General features: G+C 51.9%; 11 protein-coding genes across 11 annotated transcripts; 6 read left to right on the forward strand and 5 right to left on the reverse strand.

Moving 5' to 3' along the window:
- Positions 1 to 68: 68 nt before the first annotated feature.
- PtrM4_005790 (IlvA, Threonine dehydratase) lies at positions 69 to 1,376 on the reverse strand (the record flags this gene model as incomplete). Its single annotated transcript, XM_001930588.1, has 2 exons — positions 69 to 911; positions 1,071 to 1,376. The coding sequence occupies 2 exons, from the start codon at positions 1,374 to 1,376 to the stop codon at positions 69 to 71; spliced, it is 1,149 nt and encodes a 382-aa protein (XP_001930623.1).
- A 778-nt stretch (positions 1,377 to 2,154) lies between these two features.
- PtrM4_005800 (uncharacterized protein) lies at positions 2,155 to 2,832 on the reverse strand (the record flags this gene model as incomplete). Its single annotated transcript, XM_001930589.1, has 1 exon — positions 2,155 to 2,832. One exon carries the CDS (start codon positions 2,830 to 2,832, stop codon positions 2,155 to 2,157), a length of 678 nt encoding a protein of 225 aa, XP_001930624.1.
- A 1,103-nt stretch (positions 2,833 to 3,935) lies between these two features.
- Positions 3,936 to 4,232, forward strand: PtrM4_005810 (uncharacterized protein; the record flags this gene model as incomplete). Its single annotated transcript, XM_001930590.2, has 1 exon — positions 3,936 to 4,232. The coding sequence occupies one exon, from the start codon at positions 3,936 to 3,938 to the stop codon at positions 4,230 to 4,232; it is 297 nt and encodes a 98-aa protein (XP_001930625.2).
- A 1,542-nt stretch (positions 4,233 to 5,774) lies between these two features.
- On the forward strand, positions 5,775 to 7,571 carry PtrM4_005820 (C6 zinc finger domain containing protein; the record flags this gene model as incomplete). Its single annotated transcript, XM_001930591.2, has 1 exon — positions 5,775 to 7,571. The coding sequence occupies one exon, from the start codon at positions 5,775 to 5,777 to the stop codon at positions 7,569 to 7,571; it is 1,797 nt and encodes a 598-aa protein (XP_001930626.2).
- A 791-nt stretch (positions 7,572 to 8,362) lies between these two features.
- PtrM4_005830 (Glyco-transf-34 multi-domain protein) lies at positions 8,363 to 9,671 on the forward strand (the record flags this gene model as incomplete). Its single annotated transcript, XM_001930592.2, has 3 exons — positions 8,363 to 8,514; positions 8,563 to 8,861; positions 8,920 to 9,671. The coding sequence occupies 3 exons, from the start codon at positions 8,363 to 8,365 to the stop codon at positions 9,669 to 9,671; spliced, it is 1,203 nt and encodes a 400-aa protein (XP_001930627.1).
- A 644-nt stretch (positions 9,672 to 10,315) lies between these two features.
- PtrM4_005840 (uncharacterized protein) lies at positions 10,316 to 11,344 on the reverse strand (the record flags this gene model as incomplete). Its single annotated transcript, XM_001930593.1, has 5 exons — positions 10,316 to 10,393; positions 10,452 to 10,642; positions 10,738 to 10,853; positions 10,942 to 11,171; positions 11,219 to 11,344. 5 exons carry the CDS (start codon positions 11,342 to 11,344, stop codon positions 10,316 to 10,318), a joined length of 741 nt encoding a protein of 246 aa, XP_001930628.1.
- Positions 11,345 to 11,930: 586 nt separating this feature from the next.
- On the reverse strand, positions 11,931 to 13,092 carry PtrM4_005850 (thiamine biosynthesis protein NMT-1; the record flags this gene model as incomplete). The annotated part of the gene is made up of 3 exons (XM_001930594.2): positions 11,931 to 12,860; positions 12,909 to 13,011; positions 13,058 to 13,092. The coding sequence occupies 3 exons, from the start codon at positions 13,090 to 13,092 to the stop codon at positions 11,931 to 11,933; spliced, it is 1,068 nt and encodes a 355-aa protein (XP_001930629.1).
- Positions 13,093 to 13,947: 855 nt separating this feature from the next.
- PtrM4_005860 (Homeodomain-containing transcription factor) lies at positions 13,948 to 16,022 on the reverse strand (the record flags this gene model as incomplete). The annotated part of the gene is made up of 2 exons (XM_001930595.1): positions 13,948 to 15,876; positions 15,927 to 16,022. 2 exons carry the CDS (start codon positions 16,020 to 16,022, stop codon positions 13,948 to 13,950), a joined length of 2,025 nt encoding a protein of 674 aa, XP_001930630.1.
- A 2,697-nt stretch (positions 16,023 to 18,719) lies between these two features.
- On the forward strand, positions 18,720 to 19,790 carry PtrM4_005870 (translation elongation factor EF-1 alpha; the record flags this gene model as incomplete). The annotated part of the gene is made up of 1 exon (XM_001930596.2): positions 18,720 to 19,790. The coding sequence occupies one exon, from the start codon at positions 18,720 to 18,722 to the stop codon at positions 19,788 to 19,790; it is 1,071 nt and encodes a 356-aa protein (XP_001930631.2).
- Positions 19,791 to 20,653: 863 nt separating this feature from the next.
- Positions 20,654 to 22,281, forward strand: PtrM4_005880 (uncharacterized protein; the record flags this gene model as incomplete). Its single annotated transcript, XM_066102780.1, has 2 exons — positions 20,654 to 22,175; positions 22,232 to 22,281. 2 exons carry the CDS (start codon positions 20,654 to 20,656, stop codon positions 22,279 to 22,281), a joined length of 1,572 nt encoding a protein of 523 aa, XP_065964982.1.
- Positions 22,282 to 23,222: 941 nt separating this feature from the next.
- Positions 23,223 to 26,758, forward strand: PtrM4_005890 (SPS1, Serine-threonine protein kinase; the record flags this gene model as incomplete). Its single annotated transcript, XM_066102781.1, has 2 exons — positions 23,223 to 26,391; positions 26,451 to 26,758. 2 exons carry the CDS (start codon positions 23,223 to 23,225, stop codon positions 26,756 to 26,758), a joined length of 3,477 nt encoding a protein of 1,158 aa, XP_065964983.1.

Genomic DNA, 26,758 nt, shown 5'->3' on the forward strand with positions numbered 1-26,758 from the left:
ATTCTCACCAAAGATTCCTCCCTTGTTACAACTCCGACTTACCTCGCAGCTAGAGGATCAATCCAAAACTAACCCGCTACGTTCTCAGCAACCCTCGCGCCATCGCTTCCAAGCACGCCCTCCTGCCTCTCCGCCGTCTCATCCGCCACACCCGCAAAAATCTTGGTGATAGCCTCAATCGTCGTATTCCCCCCACTAAACACCACACCAACATTCCACCCCTCTTCGCCAGCCTCCCTCTGCACCATGTTTCTAAAATCTTCATTATACAGTACAGTCGCCAGCCCCACGACAGCACTCGGCTCCACAAAGCACTTCATGCGCTCCAGCACCAACATCATCGCATCCTTTATATTCTGCTCCGTCACAGCGTAGAGGCCCTGGACGAAAGTAGGGTCAGACACGATACCCCAGTTGTGGTGGCCGAGCGGTGTACGCAGCCCATCAGCAATGGTAAGTGTCTTTACGCTCTCGACGCGGGATCCAGCCTGCACACCCCGTCTTGCATCATCCGCGCCCTGAAAACTAGGTTCAGCGCCAAAGACGCGTATTCCAGTGTCTTTGAGCGCAACAGCAATACCGCTTAGCATTCCGCCACCACCACATGGCGCAATTACCGCGTCTAATTTGCCATTGTTCGCCTCGAGTAGCTTCTCGACTTGCTCTTGTATCTCTAGGGCCATGGTGCCTTGGCCAAGGATTATGTTGGGGTCGTCGTAGGGTGGGATTAGGGTTGCACCGGTGTTTTTTATCACGTCTGCGACGACGGCTTCGCGTTCGGCGCTCGTAGAGCCAGAGAAGTGGAGGGTGGCGTTTTGGGCGCGGGTTCCTGATATCTTCGAGGGCGTGGATATGCTGGGCATGACGATGTGGGCGGGGATGGAGAAGGTGCGGGCGGCGAGGGCGAGGGCCTGAGCGTGGTTTCCTGTGTGGTTGCGTTGGTATTGAGAGGATTACATGAACTTGAGACATGTTGTAGAGCCTTTTTGTATCATGCTTGGGTTGCTGAGTTTGGAGAATGAAGACGAGATCCTACCACTACTGTGCGTAACCACTCCTTTCCTCTGTACCTCTTCTAGTCCTTCCTGCTCGGTCAGGCGCATAGTCGCATGGAACGCGCCGCGGACTTTGAATGCGCCAATTCGTTGGAAGTTCTCACACTTGAAGAAAAGTCTAAACCTTGGCTTCGCCGGCGCTTTCCCTTCCCATTGTGTCCCTTTGAGCGCATCGGCACTTTGAGGCGTAGACGCGAGGTTGGTCAGGGTCGTGTTTGTCAGGACGGGCGTGTCGTGAATGTGGGGTTGAATGAGAGCGCGGGCGGCAGACACAGAGTCGCGCGTCAAGGGGAGTGTATTTCCAGGTTTCGAAGATGCCATTGTGGCTGGGTGAAGCACTTCAGGTGAGTTTGAGTCATGGATGTTCTGGTGTGGAGGGGCCGCGGGGAGACGGCGGGTGAGGGCCTTGTCTGATACGAGTCATGTCGCGATACGGCTTCTAGGCCGAACGTAAGTACTACGGATGCTTGGCCGTGGCTCCTCCATTACAACACCAACAAGGCATCCTCGAACGCGTCGCTACGAAATCAGGCATACGCATTAGTTTCGTCCAAGTTGAAGTGAGCGTAATGACTTTTCGTGAATAATGAAAAGCCACATTCCATACTTAGATGTTCAATGCAAAGAGCATTGCAGTCTCCAACTAATGAGAAGAGGGGTTGTAGATTCTATGAGTATGGATATGTATACTCCAGGCCTGGTCTCACGATATATCTACTGTTGTCCAAAAGATATTGAGGGTCTCCAGGCCATCACACCAGCACATGACACATTACTCATCAATGCCATGAAGACTTCTACGGCCCGATAAAACCACATCAAGATATCTACTCAAAATGTCGCAAAGCTATACAGGGTACATCGCCATGACATGTATTATTCAATGAAATCAGATCGAGGTTCATCACAGTAGCACAAGACAGGGCAGTTGGGAAAGGTAACAGAGATATCATTCCACACCAGGATGGCAGTGTCTGAACCTATACTATATAAAGAACCACCGAGACATCAATCCAGATCATGGTGGACATGTCAACTATCAGTACCATGTAGGAAGCCACTTCGTGAAACCGCCTATCACTGTCCCCCCCCCCCCCACTCACAAACCAATGGCTTTTGCGAGCTCAGGATACCATTGGTCGCTGTTCTTACTAGGAAGACCCGTCTTGTGTTCGACGATTTGAAATTTGATCTTCGTGGCGTGCATCTGAAAGCCAGCCGAGCGGTAAACAGCGCACGATGCCAGGCGATCCTCACGGTGGAAGAGCTCTTCAATCTGGAGATCGAGGCTCCGGAGCTTGGTGATGCTTGTGGTGAGAAGTTGGAGGATGCGGGCACCAGGGCAGTATCGGAAGAGTTGGTCAGCAGAGATGATGGGGAACCAGGCGCGGGATTCGTCGTTCCACCAAATGTCTGAGAGGTACACAACGATGCGTATCTGTCGGAGGTACTTGTGAGCCCACAGAGGGGGCAGCGCAGGGGGCATGCGGCAGCCGAACTCGTTTATGGCCGGGTAGGCGTCTTTGCGGGAGCCGTGGGCGAATTTCCAGAAGTCGAAGCGGTTCACCTCATAGAACACGGGGACTGCGACAACGGCGAAGTTGTAGTCGACACGCATCAGCTTGCCGAGCATGCCCATGCGGGAGAGAAGATCGTAGTACTTCTTGTCTACGCCCGCCTTGCTACGGGCCGACGATCCCTCGAGGACCAACGCGAAGATCTTCTGCAAGATCTCGTTGGGGAGTATGATATTGCGGCGAACCGCAGGCTGCACCATGGTGATGGTGTTTGGGGAAGACATTCTACTTTTCGTAGATGTCTTGGTGTGTCTGAAGGTAATGGAAGGAGATTTTAGGGTGGTATTGGAGTGTTTTGAGAGCTTTGAGATTTTGAAGCCGAAAAAACTCGAAGAACGTCAAAGTGTAGGACGGCTTATATACCCCAGAAGCTAGGCTGCTAGCGTTGTAGGCTAGAAGATATCACCGTTCCTAAGACAGGAAGAAGAGCGTGAGAGTATGCCAGGGAATTGCCGTTTGCTTGCTTTCACTGCACGGGCAACTCTCTTATGATTCGCCGAAGAGGAGTCTAATCGGTAGCAGTGGCTCCTCCGTCGATGAATTATCCCAGAGAGTTTCTCATACAGTAAGCAAGAGAACCTCAAGTCTACGGTCTGAACTGAACTTGACTGAGAAGGGGTTCCTTGCTCTCTGCTGTCTTCAATCTAGACCAGAGAATTGTGGGGCCAATTGCTCTTCAATGTTGAGAGCAAGTGCAAACGGAGATTCTCGGCACGCTGGAAGAGTGCAAGAGTACCGGCTGCTAGCATGTGCAAAGCCATCGAGCAGCACAGGGAGGCCCAGGACAACCAATAGCTGAGAACGTCCACGGACACATGTGACTGAAGAACTATTATTATGCTCTGATGATGTTCCGTGAATGTAGCCCGCCAATTGCGCTGTGGAGTTGTTCTGTCGCGTATGGCACTATGTTGTTCCAAGGTTTCTATTGGGAAACTGCATCAACACAGACCCACCACCATTTGCGTCCACGGCCGTGAATGACGTGAACCTATCCGAGAAGAAGGCACTGCTACTGTAAGATGCAAAAGTCTTTAGGCCTTGCATCTCGCACCAAGAATGAGGACTAACTCGATAGACCAGATCCATGGATGGCGCAAACGAGTGTAGATCCGGGTGCGTCGAGCTTGCAATATCGAAAAAAGCCACCCACGCCTGCAACGGTAGTGCGAACGAGCCGAAAAGACCGAACTGAGGAGGAGGCATAGATACCACAGACTGGTCGTGCGTTGCGACATGGTTTCGCATAAGATAAGGACAGGACTGACGGCGTTCAGCGCGAAACGGAGGCGTGAACCACGGCATGCAAGAAGTATTGGACTTGAGCATATTCAATCTTGAGATGGCCGAGCGACTGGGCAACGAACAAGGAAGACGTTTGAGGAAGAGGCATAGGCGTCGTGGTCCCGTTTGGCAGAGGCAGTGGTACGAGCAGGCAATGTCTGGGCCAGGACAACCTTCGCTACGCATACTACTTGCTACCGAGCAAGAATACACTCATGAGAGCTTCTGGGATATCGAGAAGAAGATGCCACACAAGTGGGATTCGTCTTCAAGTGGAAAGACAAAGCTCCAAAGAGCCAGGGAGAGCTCAGCATGAGGAAGGACCAGAGTCCCACGAAGACACTACAGCACAAATAACACAAGCATAGAGAGCAAGGCTGTGGCTTCCAGCATATGCAGGATATAGAGAGGCTGGCAGGTGTGCATCTAGCTTCAATGAGCGGCGCTTGTGGCAGGCGAGCGAACATGAAACAACACCGAGGCATCACAGAAAGACGCATATGCCGCTGGGCTCTCAGCAGTGATAGATCCTGGAGGTAGATTAGTGGTTGATCAACGTGACAGAGATCGCAAGGCATATGCAAGAGGGCAACAGGTTCAGCAAAGCGGCGACGGCAGAGAATCGTTGAGCCTAGAGATGTATCAGTAGCTGCTTTGAAGTTAGAGGGCGCAATAAAGCACAAGTCATTAAGCAATTTTGTCGAGGTTCGTATTGTCAAGGCGCGTGCGCATGCTATATTTGCTGTCGAAGAGCGACTGCAACCTCTTCGTAGGGGAGCTATAGCTATATCAGCCGACGCCATATAGAAGCAGAGCAATCAAGGTCACGCATCTAATTCTGCGCGATGAGGTAGAAGCATTGATTGGTGAAGAGCCTATGCGACGTGCAGTTCAAGACCAGCTGCAGTGAGTGACGTAGCGACCTTGACAGAGTAGCTCCGGTAATGTTAGCAGATGATTCAGTAGAGAAGCCAGACAAAAGGCTGGATAAAGTGCGCCCAGCTCCGGGGCGCAGCAAAGCCACGGGGGCAAGACAGCAGACCGGGGGAGCTGGGTATGAGGTTGGTGTTGAAGAGACGGCGGAGAGGTTCCAAGGTCGCAGGTCGCCCACGTGGCACCTGCATACACTAGTTAAGTTAGCGTAGATATTACTGGCGCCGCGCGCAAAATGAAGGACGAGACGGGCAATCCGAAAGCCACAAAACAGTGAATCCAAGACCTAGAAGATGCTGCAGAGAAAGTGATTAGGAAGGCCATGAAGCGACTTCCCTCTAACACACATCTTATATAGCTGAATTATCCAAGAGAAAATCCTTCAAAACCTTCATCTACACTTAAGTTTTCAGCTGCAGATAGAAAATGCGAGCATCTTAACGTCGAAGACGTGGAAGTTGACCATGTTGCTGTATTGGTCCGTGCCCGCTAAGTTAGCGTCGTCGTTCCCGCTACCCGCCTCCGTTCTTCGCATGCCATCTTACCTCAGTAACCTAACATTCACTGTCGCTTTCTGTGCAAATGCAAACACGAAAGCAATCTTAATATGCTATGACCAAGAGACCCCATGCCAGTATCACCCGTTCACATGTGGAGCTTCCAGAACGACAGGCGTCATACGATGGCGACGGAAGCCACGAGGATGGGGACGGATCATCGCTAAAGAAGCCGCGGTCTTTTATGGCAACTTTAGTAAGCCGTGTCTGGCTCGACCATGGATATGTGTTGACGTTGACAGGCATGCGATATATGCCGATCAAGAAAGACAAGATGCGACGAAGATAGGCCGAGCTGTGGTTATTGTAGGTCAATGAACTTGGAGTGCAGATATCAGGCTCCACGAGCCACGAAAAAAGACCAGTCTATGGCAGTCGCTATCAACGCTATTCGGCGGTTGGAGTCCAAGATTGAGGACCTGACAACAGCCATTAACACGCCCAAGCCTTCGTCTGCATTGCCGTTTTCACCAGCACCAGCCATGATGGACCACCACTCGCCTAGCACCGTCTTCTCTCAACCTAACCCTGGAAGTCATATTGTAACCATACCTCCGAACAACCTGCAGCGGAATAGGCTAAGCATACATGAGCTTGCCATGTCTCCACAGGTTGTTGGGACGTCTGCCAAGAGTCCGGTCCATATGCCTGAAGTTCACGGCGCGGTAGATCTCTCTTTCAGCCAGCATCGCGTCGCACTATGGCCTGCTATCAAGCAAATCCTTCCAAGCGATTTTGTCTCTGCTCGTGCCGAGCTTCCTGAAGACTACATAGTCGACCGGGAAACATGCCGACCGCCTCTACCGATGCATATCGATCGCCCGTATGGCACGGAATCAGAAAGTTGGCTGATGAGCCTTCCACAATCCGCAGTAAAAGGACTTGCGGATGCTTACTTTGCTGTATTTCATCGCAATATGCCTGTTCTGGACAAGTACCACTTCTTCTCGAGCACACTAGGCATGGCCATGGAGAAAGAATTTGGTTATGACCTTGAATCTGCCTTGGTGCTGAACGTATTAGCTCTGGGCTGTCTAGCCGTCAAGGCTCACGAGGAAGGTGATTTCGCTCTTACCTCTCGTCAATGCTCTACAAGACGTGGCTTTATACAGCCTGAGTGGTACGCGCTGATTACAGACGATCCACCAGGACTCAACTTCTTCAATGAGGCAAGAAAGCGGCTTGGCTTTCTCATGTGCCAAAACGATTTGCAAGCAGGCCAGTTCTATATGCTCTCAACGCTCTATTACGCACAGATTCTGCGTCCTCTTGATTCATGGACTACTGTGAACAGGGCTGCGCTATGCTGCGCGAGCATCCTAGCACGTACTGACACGGTCGACTATGAAACTTGGGAGGGCGACATGCTCTCAAGGCTCTTCTGGTGCACATTGATGTATGAGACGGTCATCACACAGGAGCTCGATCTTCTTCCCCACAGCGGATTACTGGAATACGAGCCTGACATCCCTTTACCGAAGTTCGCGCAATGTCCACGGCCTAAGACGTCCATATCAGGCCTACTCACCGACGAAAACGATTCTTTGTTCAATTTTCACTTCCTTGCTCAGGCTGCGCATCGCATCCTCCTAACACGTGTGAAGCAGAGCGTATACACGTTTGCGGAAAAAGACAGCTACCCAAGCGCCAGCTTGACAGCGGAAATGCATCACCAGTTGGAGCAATGGCGCGCGAACCTCCCGCCATCACTCCAATTCTCGGACCAAGATGATGCCAGCGACTCACCCAGCCCTGCACACGTGATTGCCAAAGCGATGTTACGCAGTCGCTACCTCGTCGCAAAACTCCACATCGGTCGGCCATTTCTGTATAAAGCGCTACATGCCCCAGCCTACACCAACGAAGCAGAGTATGATGAAGTGCGTAAGGGACTACGGGGTGGCATGTACTGGCCAACGACCATGGGGCTCTGCACGCAGATGTTGTCGGCACTACCGATAAAATTCGGCTGGTGCTGTCAATGCTTTGGACAGGTGCTCCTATTCCATGCAGTTGCACGAAGCCCGGACCCCAAACTACGGGAAACTCTGCCGGGGGGATGGCGGGAGTGGGTGACCATCATGATGACGCTGATCGAGAGTTGCGCAAGGAGTAGTCCGGGTATTGCCAAGGACTATGAGCTGTTGCGTCTGCTGGACGCCTAATGTATATTATTATTTGCGAAGTCCACAATCATGTATAGACAACAAACTTACATCAGCCTGCGATACGTGGTGCCACCAGAGTCGAGGCAGACGTCCGTAGTGGTGCGCTCTTGTGAGATGAAAGATGACTGGCCATGCCCGTTGCTGCGAGCGCCACAGCGTCGATCATGCCAATTATAGACCATGTGCGGCGTGCGCGTCCAAAGTGGCTGACTAACTGCTACAGAAGAAGGCCTTGTCATGATTGTAATGACTAAATCTTACCGCATCGTTAGTCTCGCAAGCGTTTCTTCTCATGGCAGCAGTAGTTACAACGATACGAAAAATATGATAACCGGATACTGCCACACCAAGACTGCTTTCCGTAGCGCAGCTTATGTGCATGTTCTGTGTTTGATCTGCAACTCTGCCTCAGCCCTTTCCGGGCGGCAGCTATCCCCTTTGCAGACACGCTAGTTCTGTTTTAGGTTGATGAAAGTAACCCCTGGGATGCTCCGTCAGCTCCCGTCTGACATAGGATTTGCCCGGCCGCTAAACAAGGGCGATCGTCTCCTAACTTCCTCATGTACATTCCATTCATTTCAGCCGGTTGCCCTTTCTACATGCTACACCTTTCTGTTTTATTTTGTGCCGATACACCATAGACGGCCTGTTGACGATATTCACGTTTCGCGCTTCGGCTTTGTGTTTGTTCTTGGCCGGCAGTGTTGTTGAATCCATCCCGGCGCGCGACGGGGAATTCGACAACGACGGTGCAGAGACTCTGAACCCCAGACTCTACTTCTGCAACCATGGGCGACTACTCGTATCAATCGCTGGCCAATATGGGACCACAGGGTCGCTGGCGGCGCGTTTTGTTGCTTGCAATGGTGCCTTTGGCCCTCACCCTCGTTTACATCAACTACCCGTCCTCATACATGCCCACTAGCCTGAGAACGACAACGTATGTCACCGAGCTTTCCATCTTCCCTGACCAACTAACACGCGCCAGATATCCGCATACACAGAACATCTCCCTTCCCAAAGATGATCTTTCCATGGCAACCATCATAAAAGCCCTCTATGGCCCCGTGCTGCATCCGATCGATGCTGCAAACTTCACAGACGAAGATGGAGATGTGTACCGGTTGGCTGGCGAGCCACGGTACAAGAGCAAATTGGGCAAGAAGGTGCTTATTTTGGACATTGACAGCAGGCCGTTGACAGACGAGGGCCAGCTCATGAACGAGAATCTGAAGTGGAAGGGCATGCGATCGCTGAGTGCGGGCATGTTGGCACATTACATGTTCGGTACGCTATCCTGGCACCTCAAGGCGTGACAATGGCAGACTCGACTAACGCCTGACAGCCAAAATACACGGCTACGATTACAAGTTCATCCGCGCACCCGACTACGAAGACCGCTGGGGCACCTGGGTCAAGGTCCCCATGATGAAGGAGGCGCTCAAAACACACGAATACATCGTCTTCATGGACTCGGATGTAATGTTCCATTATCCGCATCTGCCGCTCGAGTGGCTCCTGAACTACTGGAACATGACTGATGACACTCTCGCCATGATGTCACTCGACCCCAACGAACCGCAAAACTACGACGAAAAGGGCAACAGGTACCTAAACACCGGTTTTGTCATTGCGCGACAGAGCCAGCGGACACAGGACATGTACAAGGCGTGGGCTGAGTGCCCCTCCGAGACAAAGTACAAGGGCTGCGCAAAGTGGAAAACTGGCTGGGCACACGAACAGGCCGCGTTTGGAAACTATCTACGATACGACTACGACCGACCAGACGACATCCGTGTTCTCCCTTGCGTCGAAGCCAACGGAGCGCCTGAAGCAGTGGATCGCGGTGGCTGCAAGGGCGTTTTCGTGCGACACTTCTGGGTCGACAAGGGTTTGGTGGCCAAGAACCTGGCAGACAGCGTCATGCAGTACTTCCTACCACGCTTACACGAGGCCTACATGGGCGCTGCCCAGGAACATGTTGTGGATGCAAAGGGGTTCCGCCTCGAGGGCGCAGAGCTCATTGAGATGACAGCGGAGGAGAAAGAGATTGCGAAGCAAGCCCCGGGAAAGAACCAAAAGGATGAAGGGTGGTAGAACAACCCGGAATTCCACAAAGGTCTCCCGGCCTCGCTAAGGCGCGATTGAACCCCAATCGAAATCATACGAACGATTCACGCCGTCGTAGTCTGCTACAAGCACTGGCATCGACTGTCGGACGCTATTCACCCCTCGCGCAACGCTTTTCATCACATCTACGCAACGCATGGCTACCATCTATAATGTCATCTACTCCACGACCAACGGAACGGACATGTCATTTTTATATACCGGGAGTTGGCTTCGGCATTCACGGGCGCCTTGGGTTTTGTCTCGTCACGTTTTTTTTGGAACGCGACTTTGGTTGCTCGCATATGTTATGTGTTAGTTTTTTGGCGTACGGCTTGGATATCATTTTTGGATGAATGAGATGCATCGTCTTGTAATATGAGCGTCTTTTTTCTTATCCACGCTACAAAACTCCAAGCATGACTTTAAATGTAAGCTAGAACCGACGCTGAAGAAGATTTTCTTCAAGTTTATGACGTGCTTTTTACTGTAGGATATGTACCACTGCATGTTCAACGGTCCTTGCTTTGTAGTTTGTGTAATGCCAGCAACGTGTACAACACAACACGCCACTGTCTACACACAACATAACCATGATACCAGTCTATCCAATCCACCCGTGTTGCATACGCCTATACCTCGCCTTCAATATCCGCCACCCTCGGCAACTTATGCAGCCGTAGTCCACAAAACCTCGCAACAAGCTCAACCTATTCCTCGTCAGCTTAGACACATCCCAAACCCCCCACTCACACACTTGTCACATACATTCTGCTGCATTGTCTCCACATCCTCCATACTGTTCCCCAGGCGCCTACTCGCCCGCATATGCCACGCAGTCTCCCTAGGTAAGTTCTGAATCATGATACCGGATAGTACCACGAGCTCTGATTCTATGCCGCTGAGGATGCTGTGGTCTGAAAGGAAGAGGCCGTAGGTTATTTCCTTGCTTATCCATTCTGTGCGGGTGAGGGCATGTAGTTAGTATCAGCTGTGGTGAGGATGGGTAGAGTGGGACGGAAATGGGATGGAATGGGATGGGAGGGTGGCTTACCAAAATCTTTATGAGATGCGAGGACGTCGTTGATGCCGGTTATGTTGTGCTTGTATAGTTTGCTTAGCCATGCGTTGCCGCGTTCGAAGTTTGCTTCGTCGCATTGCCATCCTTCTCTGTGTGTTTGGTCAGCTGATTTGGTCTCGGTTCTGTCTAAGTGGCATTGTCGATATCGTTGCTGCTGCTGCTGCTGAGCAGTCGTACCTAGAGAAGCTGTAATCTTTATCTTCGGGCGCGGTAACGTCGTCGAGGAAGAATATGGCGTCGAGAGGCTTGCAGACTCCTACGATCGGAACGAGCTTGACTAATGTTTCTCGTATCCTCCGCATCAGCGCTTTTCGTTGCTCTGAGTCTTGGTACTCGGGCCGCTGGATCAGCTGTTTGTAGAGGAGGGGTACAAAGTTGTATTGGCCACCGCCTACCATGGCTGCAAGCTAATTTTGCTCAGTGTGTAGCTCATACATTTGGAGGGGATTGGTACCAGTAATAAGTACCACTTGTCATCCCCGAGTGTCTTCGATGGGAATTGCTCTTCCACGGTCTTGAACAGAGTCAGAGCCTCTTTATCAGTAGGATCCGGAATAATTGGAATCTCTTTGGTTGCCATTGTAATGCTTTTGTTGTTAAGAGGCTACAATGGATTCGATAGATGATGGTGTATTATGTGGTAGATCTATGGACTACTATCATGTGTGCACCTAGTGTGGTGATCTTCCGATGTTCGGAAAGCTTGGGATGATGACATGGTGGAAGGTCCGAATGTGACGCGTCTTCGGCACGCGTTGACTACCGGTAAGTATGGCGGGGTAATCTTGGAAGTCCCCTCTGCAATTATCACATGCCGGGTAGCACTTTTGGGAATGTTACGATAACAGTAGTTCAATTGGTTTCATTCTTGAACATGGACTACACTTACGTGACTGCTACTTCACTCTCACTGTAACCTTACTTATTACTCACTCGTTCATCCCGCTGTGGAAATCCGATTATTCCGGGACAAGGAATTTACAAAATTTCCAATTCCATTCATGTGAAGTAAATGAGTGTATCTCCACACCATATTTACCAGATCAAGGCATCGGCCTACATGGTAGCAGGCGCGGCAGCACCAACAATGTGGGTGATATAAAATACTGGACAGTGTGGGCAAGCACCTAATAGACGTGTCTGGTGACTATAGTGGCTTTTTTACACTAGTATGTCCAGTATTTTATGACACCCGGGTGAACGACAGTCTTGCTGGACATGGTCTCAAGACGCTTGAACCCACCATGCTGCTTAACACCCTCCTGCAAAACCACCATTCTCTTCTGGTCGCCTGTCGGATCATCAGCCTCCTGCTCCAGGCCCCACGCCAAGTACTCATTCGTATAGTTTGGAGTGAATCCGTCATCCAGCACACCAAGCCTCTTGCCATAACGCGTTACTTTCTCCCAGTCACGCTTGACATTCTGCAAATCAGGGCTGAAGTACGCAAAGCTGCGCTCGAAGATCTTGCGGTTGACTGGAGTGTTCATGGCAGACTTGAAGTTGCAGAACATGTCCCAGGCTTCGTCGGGAGAAGCAAGAACGAAGTCCGTTGCGCGCTTGCAGGCGCGGAGGAAGGCGCGGACTTTCTCTGGGCTCTTCTCGATGAAGGTATTGTTTCCAATGTATAAGATGCTGCAAAAGCAGCAGCATCCAAGCTGAGCGAGCTCATCGATACGCAACATCTTGACTTCGTCGCGCGAGCGGTTTTGACTGACAAGCCACTCCTCGAGCTCCACCATCTGTACATTCTCCAATCCAATGCCGGCGTCAATCTCTCCGGTGATGATGGAGCGTGTAACGTTCATACCGACACGTACAGCCTGGTAGTCGTCGGGCGACATACCATAGTGCGCAGTGAGTTCATCCAACTGGATCTTGCCAAACTCGCCAACATAGCCAATCTTCTTTCCTTTGAGGGTAGTAAAGTCAGGGGTGATCCCAGAAGAGGTCAAGTATACAACGCCTGTGAAAGGCTCGTTGAGTAGAGAGCCGATGGACTGGACTGGAAAGCCGCGAGCGGCTGCAGCGAGGGTGTGAATCATGGCCTTGAAGCCGAGATCGACTTTGCCGGAGCCAATGATCTCAGTAACATCCTAATCCGGTAAGTTACTTCATGCTAGATGGATTGGGCTTGAACATACGCTTGGGTCATTGGGCTCCAGGAGAGCAACCTTGATGCCTTCGTCTTTGAAGTATCCCAGACTCTGTGCGAGATACAGAGGGGCGTGGTATGGCGTAGCGTGCCTGCTCTTGTTAGCAAATGCCTTGTGAAACCAGGCGTGAACCGCACCAATTGGTCAAGAATGTGATCTTGTCAGTCGACATCTTGACTTGTGTGCGGATGCTATACTAGTCAGAACGCCAATAGCGAGGGGAAGGGGACATCATGAAGCAGCAGTAGTCCTTCGCGCTGGAATTATCCAGATCAAGTTTAAACGGTATAATCTCAGAACAAGCCACCAACAACCGAGACTCCCGTGAAGGAGGCACAATTGCTGATGACCTGAACACCCGCCATGCTTTGCTTCTGATGGTTGAGATGGGTACCTGATGATGCCATTCTGGGCATCTCTTCTACTTGACCGAGATGGAATCCTGGAGTGCGAAGGGTAAAGCCAGCAAGGCCCTGCAATGCTGGTTCGATGATAGCATCGTACCAAAGTGGAGGATTGTATGTGGATGTAATGCTTGAATGATAAAACGGCTCAAGAGTTGTGAAACGAGAAGTAGTGTTCGATCACGGAACAATTCCTGCTACTTATATCATTTACATGTACTACAGATTTGTTGAGCTTGATGGCGTGTGAACGGCTCATATGCGATGCAGGTGTATTGGTAAACAGCGGGGCAGTGAGGGGCAGAAGAACACTACACGTCGATCTGCGTCATGCAACCGCACGGATGAATGTCCCTTGCCAGCTCCTACTCGTCAGAAACTTGCTCTCATAGAGTTACGGTTCGCTAACATTAATGCAGATGGCTCAGTTTGGAGTTTCTCTGTGCCTAGACACACGGCAGCGCATGGTAAAGTGGGGGTCAAAGGTGCTTCATCGGGAAGAATTGGTTGGCTAGTTCGCATATTGACAATCAAATGCTTTGTGGTTCAAAAAGACGTGGTATGGTTTGAAATAAACCCTCGTAATCGGCAAAAATAAGTGCGGTGACTGGCCGTCACTCTAGCTACCAGAGCCAACATTCGGAAAGACCCAGGGTGCCCTCCAGCCAGCCAGCACCGAAACTTTCAAGCCCAAATTCCCCGTTGTCAATCCCAGGAAGTCCCGATTCACAACCACTGTCTAAGGCATTGTCCCGATCGCACAAGTCCTTGCCGCTTGTATCTACATAATCACGATCCCAGACCAGGGGAATGAAGCTTCCAAAAGTTCCATCGAGTGGTGAACGCGATAACATTGTATCTGTATCCGCGATTTCAAAGCTTGAGTCAAGGCCATCTACGATCATACGATCCGACTCGTGTTGGTGTTGTTGCCGTACTGGGAGATCAGTGTGCATTCTGGCAATCTTGGGTAATGCGTTCGGTCGCCCTTCACTCGAAGTCGGGCGTTTTTTGCTTGGGTCAGCTCCTGCAACTAAATTGGTGTGTTCCTTCCAATCTGTCATTGTTGAACCATCTTTGAAGTGCTTAGCGATATGCCTTTCTCTTGCTTCCCATGTCTTAAGCTCATGTCCGCAAAAGCCACAGATCCAGTCTTCAGCCGTTTCATCTCCTGTTTCCCCTCTCCTCCAAAGATCTCTGACTTCTCCATCTAGGGGCGCTTTGTGAAAGTTGTTGACGTGTTGTCGCAAATGATCAGGTCGCAGGAATGTTCTCTCGTGCTCGCTCTTGTTTGCGCATTCTGATATGCGATGAGCAAGTAGTAAGTGATCTTCACTAGGATCTGGAATTTTGCAGAAGACGCAGTACGTAGAAATAGCCGTGCGGGATGCAACATGAAGGCTGGGTCCAGTAAGTAAGCATGTCCACTTCCGCTTCGGCCGGTGTTGAGTTTCCTCGTGACGACGCCATGACTTGTGCGCGATACGTTGATAACAGAAAGTGCATTGCCATGTCTCCGAACCGTTACCCTTGGCGGAGATGGTTGAGACTGTCGGTTCGGATTGGATGTGCAAGGCATGAGGTGTAGCAAATAAGACGCCAAGCTGACCGTAGTCTTTCTTCTTGCCTCTTCGAGAAGTAGGAGGAACTTCGATCTCCTGGCTGTAGCTACTACTAGCCGAGCAGGATATATCTGGATAATTGGGGTTGAACCGCGCCGTCGGGCTCAAGGAATTCTTTTTCTTGACTGCTGGCGCTGTGCTGGAGCGTTTAGAGGTGGAAGAGCCTTCGTCTTCTGATGCAGAATCTGATGCATTGTGTTTGAGAAGTTTTCCTCGTGCCCTCGCGTTCGTAAACCATGTATTGACCTGTTTCTCGGTTATACCGCATCGCTGGGCGAGCGAACGTTTAGTATCTGCGTCGGGATACGGATTCTTTCGATTTTCATGTAGCCATTCTCTCAAACAACGTAAGGCATGCGACTCAAGCTTGGTGGGTGGTCTTCGTGCTCCTGAACGTTTGATCCTGCTATTGCAGATTGGTGACTCTGGCGAAGATCGATATGCAATCGGATCGCAAGAAGAACATGTAGACAAATGATCGGGGTCGATCAGTGCCGCAATTTCGCAGGCTGAACACCTTCTGGCAGCTGGTTTCTGCGAGAGGTGTTCTGGTTGTAACACGCTTGTAGTATCCAATACGGTGATCTGGGTCTTCGATTGTATGTCCTGGTGATTGATAGCATCAGGTACCATTGAAGTATCACCACTGCAATCACTGCATTTTAATCCCTCATCAGGATTGGTGATATTCCAAAGTTGGCACGTGATACACTCGTCACGCTTATGGGCATGTGGTGGGGCCAGTAACTCAGTGTTGAAGCCTGCCCGTGTTGTAAACACATTGAGCTTAGTGATCACCGGCTCAACTGTAGATCCCGGTGCTCTCAGTCGTAATCGCCCATCAGACTGGAAGTTGGCGAGGCCACCATAGCCCACGCTAGAGAGTGAAGAAGACACTTGGTAGGTAGACGAGCTTGCGTGATGATTGGTCTAACTAAGATCAACTGAGTGGATATACGAGTATCGTCCGTAGTACTTACCTGAAAGTTTTCCTCATTTTCCAAGGTATTCGATCCATACCCGGAGTCGAATGACCAGATACTAGCGGCTTTGACCTTTCCTGGTGGAGGCAGCATGGTGTCCAAATGTAGATGTCGTTCAATAGTAGGTTCTTTGCTATGTATACTGACGAATGGCTTTTGTTCTACCCACGAAAAGAGCAGTCTGTGAGTATGAATTTCCAGAGAAACTCCCCGCCTCGACGTCTACATACTATCAGCCTATTCTGAGATACAGGGTGTTTGTGGCTGTGCTGGACGCCTAACATGTATCGCTGTGGCGCTCCTGCGTATCCACGATTGGTTCAGGGCACTGTCAGCGCAGTCAGACGAACCGAAAACTTTACATAGTAGGCTTTTGGTTTTTTCCTGTTCGGAAACATAATCGATCCTGGGGTTTACTATGGATATGCAATTGGTAGTGGGAGAGCATTTGATGACTGGGTATTGTGGAATCACAGTATTATGTTTTGATAGGAACAGACAATACAGACAGTTTGATAATCTTAGAGCCATACGAATAATACAGGAAATGATAATATCGTGTCCCATGTAGCACTGCCTCCATATGTATTCTCATACAAACTGTACAAGCGAGCTTGTTGTCATGCCCACCATCCAGGTATGCTCAATACCTCAAGGACAATGGCCATCAAGCTCACTCCAGACTTGGATGTATGCCTCAACTTGCATGGTATATCTCCAGATTTGTCTTTGGAACGCGTCTATCTCGATAATCTTGGATCGGATCGTAAGGGCAGCGGTAGCTAGAGGGGCTGGTATCGTAATCGATTTGAACCAAGGGCATTGCTTCCGTTGGAGTGGTAGTTCGAATTTCTGCGCTCGGATTTGGAAGCCTACAGTACCACAGATTGTAAGCTCGCCCAGGGCTCTAGAGCCATGCGCACTCAAAATGAGATCAATGGCGATACAGCCTTGATTGTGTAGAATGGCAAGTATGAAAAAACAAGCATGGGTTTAACATCAAACCTGGGGATTTGAGATATGCAAACCACAGGTAAAAAGAACTAGTAGTGGGAGTGGGTTAAGCCTCTGGTTCCGAGGAGCTCCATGACCGATGAGTGGAATGAAAAGGGTTGAGAGGATGCATCAAGGGTGGTGCGTGCATCGACACCGGGCGTCTATAGCAGCGCCTAGTGAGTCACTGATGGGCTGTTGTCCAGGCTTGGTGAGGGCATATGCCCAAACACGGTAATTGAGATGAAAGTAGTGGCTAAAACGGAATCACCTGGGTGACATGAAATACTGGACAGTGTGGGCAAGCACCCAATAGACGTGTCTGGCGACTACAGAGGCTGTTTTACACTAGTATGTCTAGTATTTTATGACACCCGGGTGGAATGGAAGAAATGGACACGGTGTTGTGCATGGCGTAGTGGTGTCCGTAAGGCCTCAAAGACTCCGCTTGTAGTGGGGCAAAGTAGAGGATGATGGCAATGTCAAGTACCCCGCCAAAAGTTTTGCGGCAGAGAAGGCGCTGAGAGCCCGACCTTGGCGCACAAGTCGTTTCGGTTTGGTTTCAGCTTGTGAAGCAATCAGCCTGCTCACTTGAGACGGGAAAACTGTTTTGAACAGACAGCTAGATGAAAAGAAAGCTAATTCATGGCGATGACGAAGTGCTCAAAGACTCGCGTGAGGCAAGTGCTGCGGCTGTGGCGAGCCCATGGCGGGCGGTCAAGGAGGCTTTGGGGGAGTCAATGGGTCCATGGCCAATCAAGGCATGGCATTTTGCCGCGCTCGCTGTTTAAATCGTTCCAAGGTCGCAAAGTGAAGGAGTTTTCGACGCCCAACGGAGGCCTAGCGCCGAAAACTAGCACGGACCCACCCAGCCCTCCAGGTATATTAGCAACACTCGACCCCTCCATCTCTGAACTTTTCTCCTCGTCCAACTCATACCTTACACCGCGCGCTGTAAACCTGAGTACTCAAACACACTTCACCTCACCACACACAAACCAACAAACACAACACCGCCAATATGGGGTAAGTCATCTATCCCCGCTTCGAGCCTTCCGGTTCGCCATATCGCGCATCGGACCAGCTCCAGGCCGCCACTCACCCACTTCGAGACCACTCTTACTAATAATGTCTGCAGTAAGGAGAAGATGCACATCAACGTGGTCGTTATCGGCCACGTTGACTCCGGAAAGTCCACCACCACCGGCCGTAAGCCCTCCCTCTCCGACAGACTGCGGGGTCACACAACTTACAATGGGATACAGACTTGATTTACAAGTGCGGTGGTATTGACAAGCGTACCATCGAGAAGTTCGAGAAGGTACGGCATCACTTTTCTTTGATTTGGATAGTCGCAGTTGTGCGCTTCAGCCTCTTCACCCGCGTTCTTTTTTCGCCTTATCGCGATGAGGGGCATTTTTTGGGTGGTGGGGTTGTGCGGACTTTTACGCGCTAGCGCTAGTCCGCATGCGGCCCTCGCGAAGTGCAACACCATGACGCACATCCGATTTCCCAAATTCGGTCACAAGATGCTAACAAACCCCATAGGAAGCCGCCGAACTCGGCAAGGGTTCCTTCAAGTATGCATGGGTTCTTGACAAGTTGAAGGCTGAGCGTGAGCGTGGTATCACCATCGACATCGCTCTCTGGAAGTTTGAAACTCCTAAATACTACGTCACTGTTAGTAAGTACTTTCACCTTCTCCTCTTTCTCCTTCACCTTCTCCTTGTCCTCCTTCCCCTCCCACTGACACTCTACTTAGTTGACGCCCCCGGTCACCGTGATTTCATCAAGAACATGATCACTGGTACCTCCCAGGCTGACTGCGCTATTCTCATCATCGCTGCCGGTACTGGTGAGTTCGAGGCTGGTATCTCCAAAGATGGTCAGACTCGTGAGCACGCTCTGCTCGCCTACACCCTCGGTGTCAAGCAGCTCATCGTCGCCATCAACAAGATGGACACCACCAAGTGGTCCGAGGACCGTTACCAGGAGATCATCAAGGAGACCTCCAACTTCATCAAGAAGGTCGGATACAACCCCAAGCACGTTCCCTTCGTGCCCATCTCCGGTTTCAACGGTGACAACATGATTGAGGCCTCCCCTAACTGCCCCTGGTACAAGGGTTGGGAGAAGGAGACCAAGGCCAAGGCCACTGGTAAGACCCTCCTTGAGGCTATTGACGCCATCGACCCTCCCAGCCGTCCCACCGACAAGCCCCTCCGTCTTCCCCTCCAGGATGTTTACAAGATTGGTGGTATTGGCACGGTGCCCGTCGGTCGTGTCGAGACCGGTATCATCAAGGCCGGTATGGTCGTCACCTTCGCCCCCGCTGGTGTCACCACTGAAGTCAAGTCCGTCGAGATGCACCACGAGCAGCTTGTCGAAGGTGTTCCTGGTGACAACGTCGGCTTCAACGTCAAGAACGTCTCGGTCAAGGAGATCCGTCGTGGCAACGTTGCCGGTGACTCCAAGAACGACCCCCCCAAGGGTGCCGAGTCCTTCAACGCCCAGGTTATCGTCCTCAACCACCCTGGTCAGGTCGGTGCCGGTTACGCACCAGTCCTCGACTGCCACACTGCCCACATTGCTTGCAAGTTCTCTGAGCTCCTCGAGAAGATTGACCGCCGTACCGGAAAGTCCGTTGAGAACTCCCCCAAGTTCATCAAGTCCGGTGACGCTGCCATCGTCAAGATGGTTCCCTCCAAGCCCATGTGCGTTGAGGCTTTCACTGACTACCCTCCTCTCGGTCGTTTCGCTGTCCGTGACATGCGTCAGACCGTCGCTGTCGGTGTCATCAAGTCCGTCGTCAAGGCCGACAAGGCCGGTAAGGTCACCAAGGCCGCTCAGAAGGCTTCCAAGAAATAAGCGCTCTCTTTTCGGATTGCTTGTTTCTCTTCTTTCGTCCTTAGATACCTGGTTCTGGGGATGTGTGGTTGCTTCGGAAAAGCTGTGATGACTTTTGAAACGTGTCATGCATAACGGTCTGGGGTTCCTGGCGTCGTCCTTCCATAGTTTCCATAATGATCTGAATGAAAACATGGTGGGCAATAAACTATACATTCTCCTTGTGATGCCATTGGATGTTGATATGTTGGTGTATCTAGCTACCCCATATCTGCTTACCCTTTGCCCCTCTCGGCCGACGCCTCTGGTACATGTAGCGGTCACGCGGAGAGGTATGCGCTGGCGACAAGCCAACTGCCTCATCGCGCACCAACATCAACTTCATGCTCTGACTTTGTATAAAAGGAATGCTTCGTATCACGCTTCTTTCGTGGTCTTATTTTGTATGGTGCGCTTTCCCTGTTGTCCCATGAAGTCACCGCCTGTCCAGCAAAGGCAGAATGCCCCCATTGCAGGAAGTAGCATTTGCCTACAGAGATAGAACCTTTAGTTAGTCTTGATATGCAAGCGTTATAATCTGAACTTTGTATAGCGTCGGGGCTCTTCTTTTCCGTAATGCCGATGGTGTAGCCACAGGTGAAAGGTACTACTGATTTGATAAATGCATCTGCAGAATGCATTCAATCCAATCAAATCCTCCTATTCGTTTGAAAGCGATGCGGTAATCAATTCTTGCTACGTTGAACCTAATAAACTGAGAGATACTGTGGGTGGCGGATGGGTTGAATGGCCGACCCACTTTTCTGGCTTAGTTGGTGGCCGTTGCTTCCCAAACCAACCGTGGCATCGTTTTTCGACTTGTCATTCCATATCGCACGCAGACAATGTCAGCAGACCTGTTCGCAGAGTTTGGAGCCGATCCTCCTTCCAACCAACAGCAACACGCTACAGCTTCCGGAAAACTAAGTGGGCCTGCAGCGTCAGATTTCAGCTTCTTCAATGACATAAACACCTCAGCCCCGGCCGCACCACTACAACAACCCCGGTCAACGACTGACTTTCAAGGCTTGAGTTCCACTCCCATACAAGATTCGACAACTGATGATAACGATGAATGGGGCGATTTCGAAGGCGGATCATCATTCGAACCAAGCTCAGATGCCCATAATGACCCGTTCGCATTCACATCGTCACAAGCCTCACAACCTGCATCAAGCTTATGGAATAACGCGTCAACCACCCCAGAAGCTTTTTCGTTCCAGTCTTCATCCCAGCCAGTCGCTCAAACGTGGCAACATGCTCCAATTATAAAAGCCAAGAAGTCGGCGGATCCGAGCGTATTATTTGATGCAGAAGATGATTTTGATGACGAGTTCGGGGAATTTGAAGGCGAACAAAAAGTAAACGAGGCTGAGGCTGCATATAATGGACCCAGCGCGCCATCCTCAGCACTCGTGGATCTACTGGGTGACATGAGCATCTCGCAACCCAAGTCTCCCGTCACTAGCGGAAAAAACGAATTTGGTACACATGGACCTTTGAAGAGCACTGGTAATGCGAAGAAGAGCTTGAAATCTGGGTTCGGTGCTGCCTCCAAACCGAAACAATCATCAACTACACCAGTCGTACCGCAAGACGACGGTGGATGGGACGAATTCGACGACTGGGAAGCTTCTATACCCTCCAAACCATCAGCGAAACCTGAAGCTATACAAACTGCCGAGGCCAACCAAACGATTACTACACCGAACCCAATACTATCCCCAATCCCGAATGATCCACAACCAGGAGAGCTTCCGCCTACAAATGTACCACCGCCCGGTGTGCTGCTATCACTCTTCCCCCCTCTATTCACAGAAGCGCAAGAGAAACTATTCAAGCCCATGGCAGCACAGCCTCTACCGATGAGGAACAGGCTGATGGCGGAGCCGGCTACGATTGTCTATCTTCAAGGTTACCTAATGTTGGCAAATGTGGCAGCGCACATCATAGCCGGACGGAAGCTGCGTTGGAAGCGGGATCAGCATTTGTCGCAGGGCATGCGAATTGGCCCAGCGTCATCAAGAGCCACTTCTGGGATGAAGTTGACGGGTGTCGACAAGGGCGAGAACTTGAAAGAGGAGCGGGAGGTGTCTGACGTGGTCAGGAGTTGGAAAGAGCAAGTCGGACGACTGAGACATGTTGTGTCTGGTGTAAATCAAATCAAAGCCGGCACTTTGGACCGCGGGCCGGATCTACAGGACACGATGCCAGTCAAAACATTGAAGCAGTCTGAGGGTGGCATGCCGGCACGGCAACCTTGCATGCTGTGTGGGCTCAAACGAGAAGAAAGAGTGACTGCAGCGGACATGGCGACAGACGATAGCTTTGGCGAGTGGTGGATTGACCAGGTCAACATGCATCGAGGTGGGTAACGATTAGTGTGAGAGTGTCTCAACTGCATTCACTGATTGACCCATTAGGTTGCAGAAACTTTTGGAACGAGCATAAGGATAGTCTTCGACAACGCTGAGGACTGTGGGATTCCCCGCATCACCAGCTCTAGTACACGGGGTACGGCACACGGCGCTTTGAGGAGTGGCAACCCACCAATGACCTCGTCCGGGGGAAGCGGAGCCGGCACAAGCTCGCCAACGTCGACAACCTTGTACATGACGGAGGCAGGTCATTACGGGGTCCATTGAACAAAAGTTGAGAAAACAAGCCAGTCACGTTTACCGGTACATGCATGGGCGGCGCATGAAAGGGCTGGTGCGGGTATGTAGACAAACTTTAGTCTTGGGGGCACATGTCACGGGGGCTTGTCGGCGCACAAAGGCAGCTCTGGCAGCGGAAGCTTGTCTAGCAGGAATGCCGGGTTACCATGGGCAATGATTTTGGTTGAATATAAAGTCGCATGGTGTAGCATGAAGCAGGGCAGTAGGAAATGGATAGATTGTGCGACGTGGCTAGGTGTTGTCATGTGAAAGTGTAGCCTCTGTCGGGACGGCCCTACGAGATCTGAGAAGCGGCCCACAGGCGCATCGTCTGTGCACTTTTCGCGGGGCGGCCAAGGACGTGGGCAGTGGGCGCCATGCAAGTCACGCCGTTGCCGTCTCAAGTGGCATGGATAGTGGCCGAGACGTGACTACAGGACAGACGACGCTCTATTACTACGTACTGCCCACTACCCACTGCCCATAGCACACCGCCTACTGCTGCTATTGTAGTGTAGCCGCAGCATTTCCAGCACGAAACCCATCTTGCTCTGTAACTCGGGTCGGCTGTCTTTGGTGAGCCGCACACACGTACGCCGCGCCCTGCATTCCCCCGCCCAGCAAGAGAAGGCTTTGCACAACCCGGATACGCATCCTCGGACGTAGACGTCGAGCTGTGTACCTGCCTCTGACCATTGCACCGTTTGAACCAGCTGTGCCCGGCCTGGGAACAGGCAGTCCTCGCACGCCTCAGGGAATGAGCAGGCCAAACCACCATGGTACGTCCAGTGGCTCAGGCTCGCTACCAGAAGAAGCACCCCTCGAGTCATTACCGCAGTCCTCATCGCACGCTTCCGAATATGCACCGTTGGTCAAGACGAAAAGCACTCCGAGCCTGCTCGCATACCGCTCAGGAGCCTTGCCGCCGCCGATAAACACTGCGAAGCGACTCAGCATCGATGCCGGCCAACTAGACCGCATGGCAAGATCACCCATCCTGCCTGAGCATGAGCACGGCCTAGGAGCTTCAGGACTTCGCCGCATCCGCCAACAGCCGGCCCAGAGAGCAGCTTCCCTCAACGTCGCGACCCCACCAGCATCGCGACACGCCTCCGAGTCGGCGCCCACAGCCCCTCCGTCCCCAACCTTTGCCTTTGGTGAAGACCTCTCGCGTTTCCCCTCCGAGTCGCTGCACTCATTCTCCTTTGCCACACAGTCGGAAGACTTCATCCACAACCGTCAGAATGTCCTGAAGCGGTCCATCGAGTTTATGCGCGATAGGCTAGGCTGGGCCGCCACCAACCCCGGCATAGCAAACGCCCAAGCAAGACTCAGCGGCGACCAGGAGGTGCAGAGCATGATGGAGCTGCTTACACGCGCCAACCTGATCGGTCAGGACGGCACCGGCGCCCATGGCCTGGGTGCTCTTGGGCCTGTCACCGGGCCCGCCGACATGTCTGGCGAGAACCCGTTTGACAAGGGCTTCGTGGTCCAGCGGTCCGAGAGCCCTGAGAACATGCTCAAGGCTGCGAAGCCGCCAGTGCACAGGGCCTCCATCACACCCGTCGGACCCACAGATATGGACGAGTCGTCAAGTACAGAACTGCCGCCCGCATCTCCACCCCCGCCGCCCTCGCGACCTCCGCGACCTCAACGCGCCGCCCTCAAACGCACCCTCACCGACGTCGTGCCTCTGACGATACAGAGCCAGCTCCACGATGCCCTGGCCCAACCCTACCGCGTGGGCGACCAGGAAAAACTCGGCGACCTAGTGTCTCCCACCACTATCCCTTCTCTACAACATCCGAGCTTCAACAACACGCCAGGTCCGCATGCGGCCGGATCCGCGCCACACGGCCACGGGAGCCGACACGTCCCTGCAGCACAAGCCATCTTCACAACCGGTACCGAAACGCCGTGGACCATTACGTCTGCAAATGATCTGGCATGCTTGGTCTTTGGCGTTACGAGGGCCGAAGTCCGCAAGCTGGGTATACTAGAAGTCGTTCGAGAGGACCGTAGGAAGTGGCTCGAGAGCAAGCTTCGAGATCCTGACACTGGCTCCAAAGCAGCTGCGTCCAGCGCCGCACCCTCGACCAAAAACCTCAACGTTGGAAGTGGTGTTACAGCCCGGCTGCTGAGCAAGGCTCCCTCACGCGTAACGGCTGCCAAAAAGGCCAAGACCGACGACGGTAGCGGGTCTTCATACTACAATGCGAAAAAGACTGGTAAGCTTAACCACGAGCCAAAGGGCTCAAGAGGTGTCTTGCTTTGCGGCGATGTCATACCCATACAGAAGCGGAACGGCTCGACTGGCTCGGCCAGCTTGTGGGTCAAGGAGAAGCGGGGCAGTCTCATCTGGGTACTGGAAGAGATTGCCGAGGACGTAGTGTATATCACCGTTGATGAAGTAGGCTGCGTATCCAAGGGCTGGGGCGCGACCGAAGCAGTCTTCGGAAGCGACCGATTACGGAGAGGCATGGACCTGAAACGACTCATGCCAGGCATACCACGACTCCGGGGTACAAACACCGGAGCACTAGACTATGAGACCATCGATGAGTTCCGCAGCTACACAGCGCGAACATCCAACAGCATCAACATACCCGTGACGGTGGAGGCGTTGCCGGGCGAGCCCACTTTCCGCGTCTCAAGTTTCCCGCACATTGCTGGCATCATCGTCCTATCATCCACCGAACTCAAGATCACAAGCTCCAATTCTGTCTTCTCATCCGCGCTGTTCGGCCAGCCGCGGCCTGAAGGCGTTCATATAAGCAAGCTTATACCTGCTTTCGACAGAATACTGCACGTCATGACAGATGAAGACAAGATTGAATTAGTCGATGGCATAGTCATCCCTGAGCACAGCTTCCGTCGCGCCCGCGCTCTGCTGGCTATGCGAGAAGGTAGTACAGATGCTGCTGCCATCTTCCTAAGACCAAGCGGCTTGCCAGCATCTCATCGTGACGGCTCGGAAATAATGGTAGACGTGCAGATGCGTGTAGTGAAAAGCGAAAAGACGCCTCGCTTCGATGAGAATGTCATCGAAGAGGAGGATGCGCCGACGAAGCCTGACAAGGGCCCAGAGCTAGTATATGCTTTGTGGATAACATACTCGCGGCAGCTGCATGCCGCAAACCATGGTATTGGTCCTATGACCCCGCTCATATCACGACCCCCCTCACCTCGTCAACCTGAACCTGGTCAATCAAACTTCCCCGTCCCCCAAGAGCCAGAATCACATCAGTCACAAGGAACACCGCCCTCGGTGTCGCTACTGACCCAACAGATCCAAGAAGCTATGCGACCTAACACTCCGCAAGAGCCCCAGAAAGGATCCATGGCGCCACCACCCACACCCATGCAGGAAGAGCCAATGAAGAAGAAGACAATCAGTGATTTTGTGGTGCTAGAAGAAATGGGCCAAGGCGCGTACGGGCAAGTCAAACTCTGTCGATACAAGAAAGCTAGCAACAAGAAGGTTGTGATAAAGTACGTGACAAAGAGGCGCATCCTTGTTGACACATGGACACGGGACAGAAGACTGGGCACAGTGCCTCTCGAGATTCATGTCTTGGATTATCTACGCCGCGATGGGTTTAAGCACCCCAACATTGTCGAAATGGCAGACTTCTTCGAAGATGACATCAACTATTACATCGAAATGACTCCGCACGGCCTACCTGGTATGGACCTTTTCGACTATATTGAGTTGCGTGTCAACATGGAAGAGAAGGAATGTCGAAAGATCTTTGTGCAAGTTGCTGAGGCAGTACATCATCTCCACACGAAAGCAAAGGTCGTGCATCGCGATATTAAAGACGAGAACGTAGTCCTCGATGGTGAAGGCAACATCAAGCTCATCGATTTCGGAAGCGCAGCGTATATCAAAAGCGGTCCTTTCGATGTTTTTGTGGGCACCATCGGTACAGATCCCTCGCTTCCCTCTCTACACATGTGAATGATGTGCTAACACCGTGAACAGACTATGCAGCCCCTGAGGTCTTGGCAGGCAAGGCGTACCGTGGTAAAGAACAAGATGTCTGGGCTCTGGGCATCCTCCTATACACTATCATCTACAAGGAAAATCCCTTCTACTCGATAGACGAGATTATGGACCACGACCTCAGGGTACCTTGGGTCATGTCAGAGGAAAGTATCGACCTTGTGAGGCTAATGCTGGATCGGGACGTGGAGAAGAGAATCACGATTAGTATGGTGCTTGAACACCCTTGGTGTAAGGGTGCTGGTGGTGGTGGCGCTACCGGAGGCGTTGTGGGCGAGGTTGCTTGA

Source organism: Pyrenophora tritici-repentis, chromosome 1, assembly GCF_003171515.1.
Source record: "Pyrenophora tritici-repentis strain M4 chromosome 1, whole genome shotgun sequence".
NCBI classification, from domain to species: domain Eukaryota; kingdom Fungi; phylum Ascomycota; class Dothideomycetes; order Pleosporales; family Pleosporaceae; genus Pyrenophora; species Pyrenophora tritici-repentis.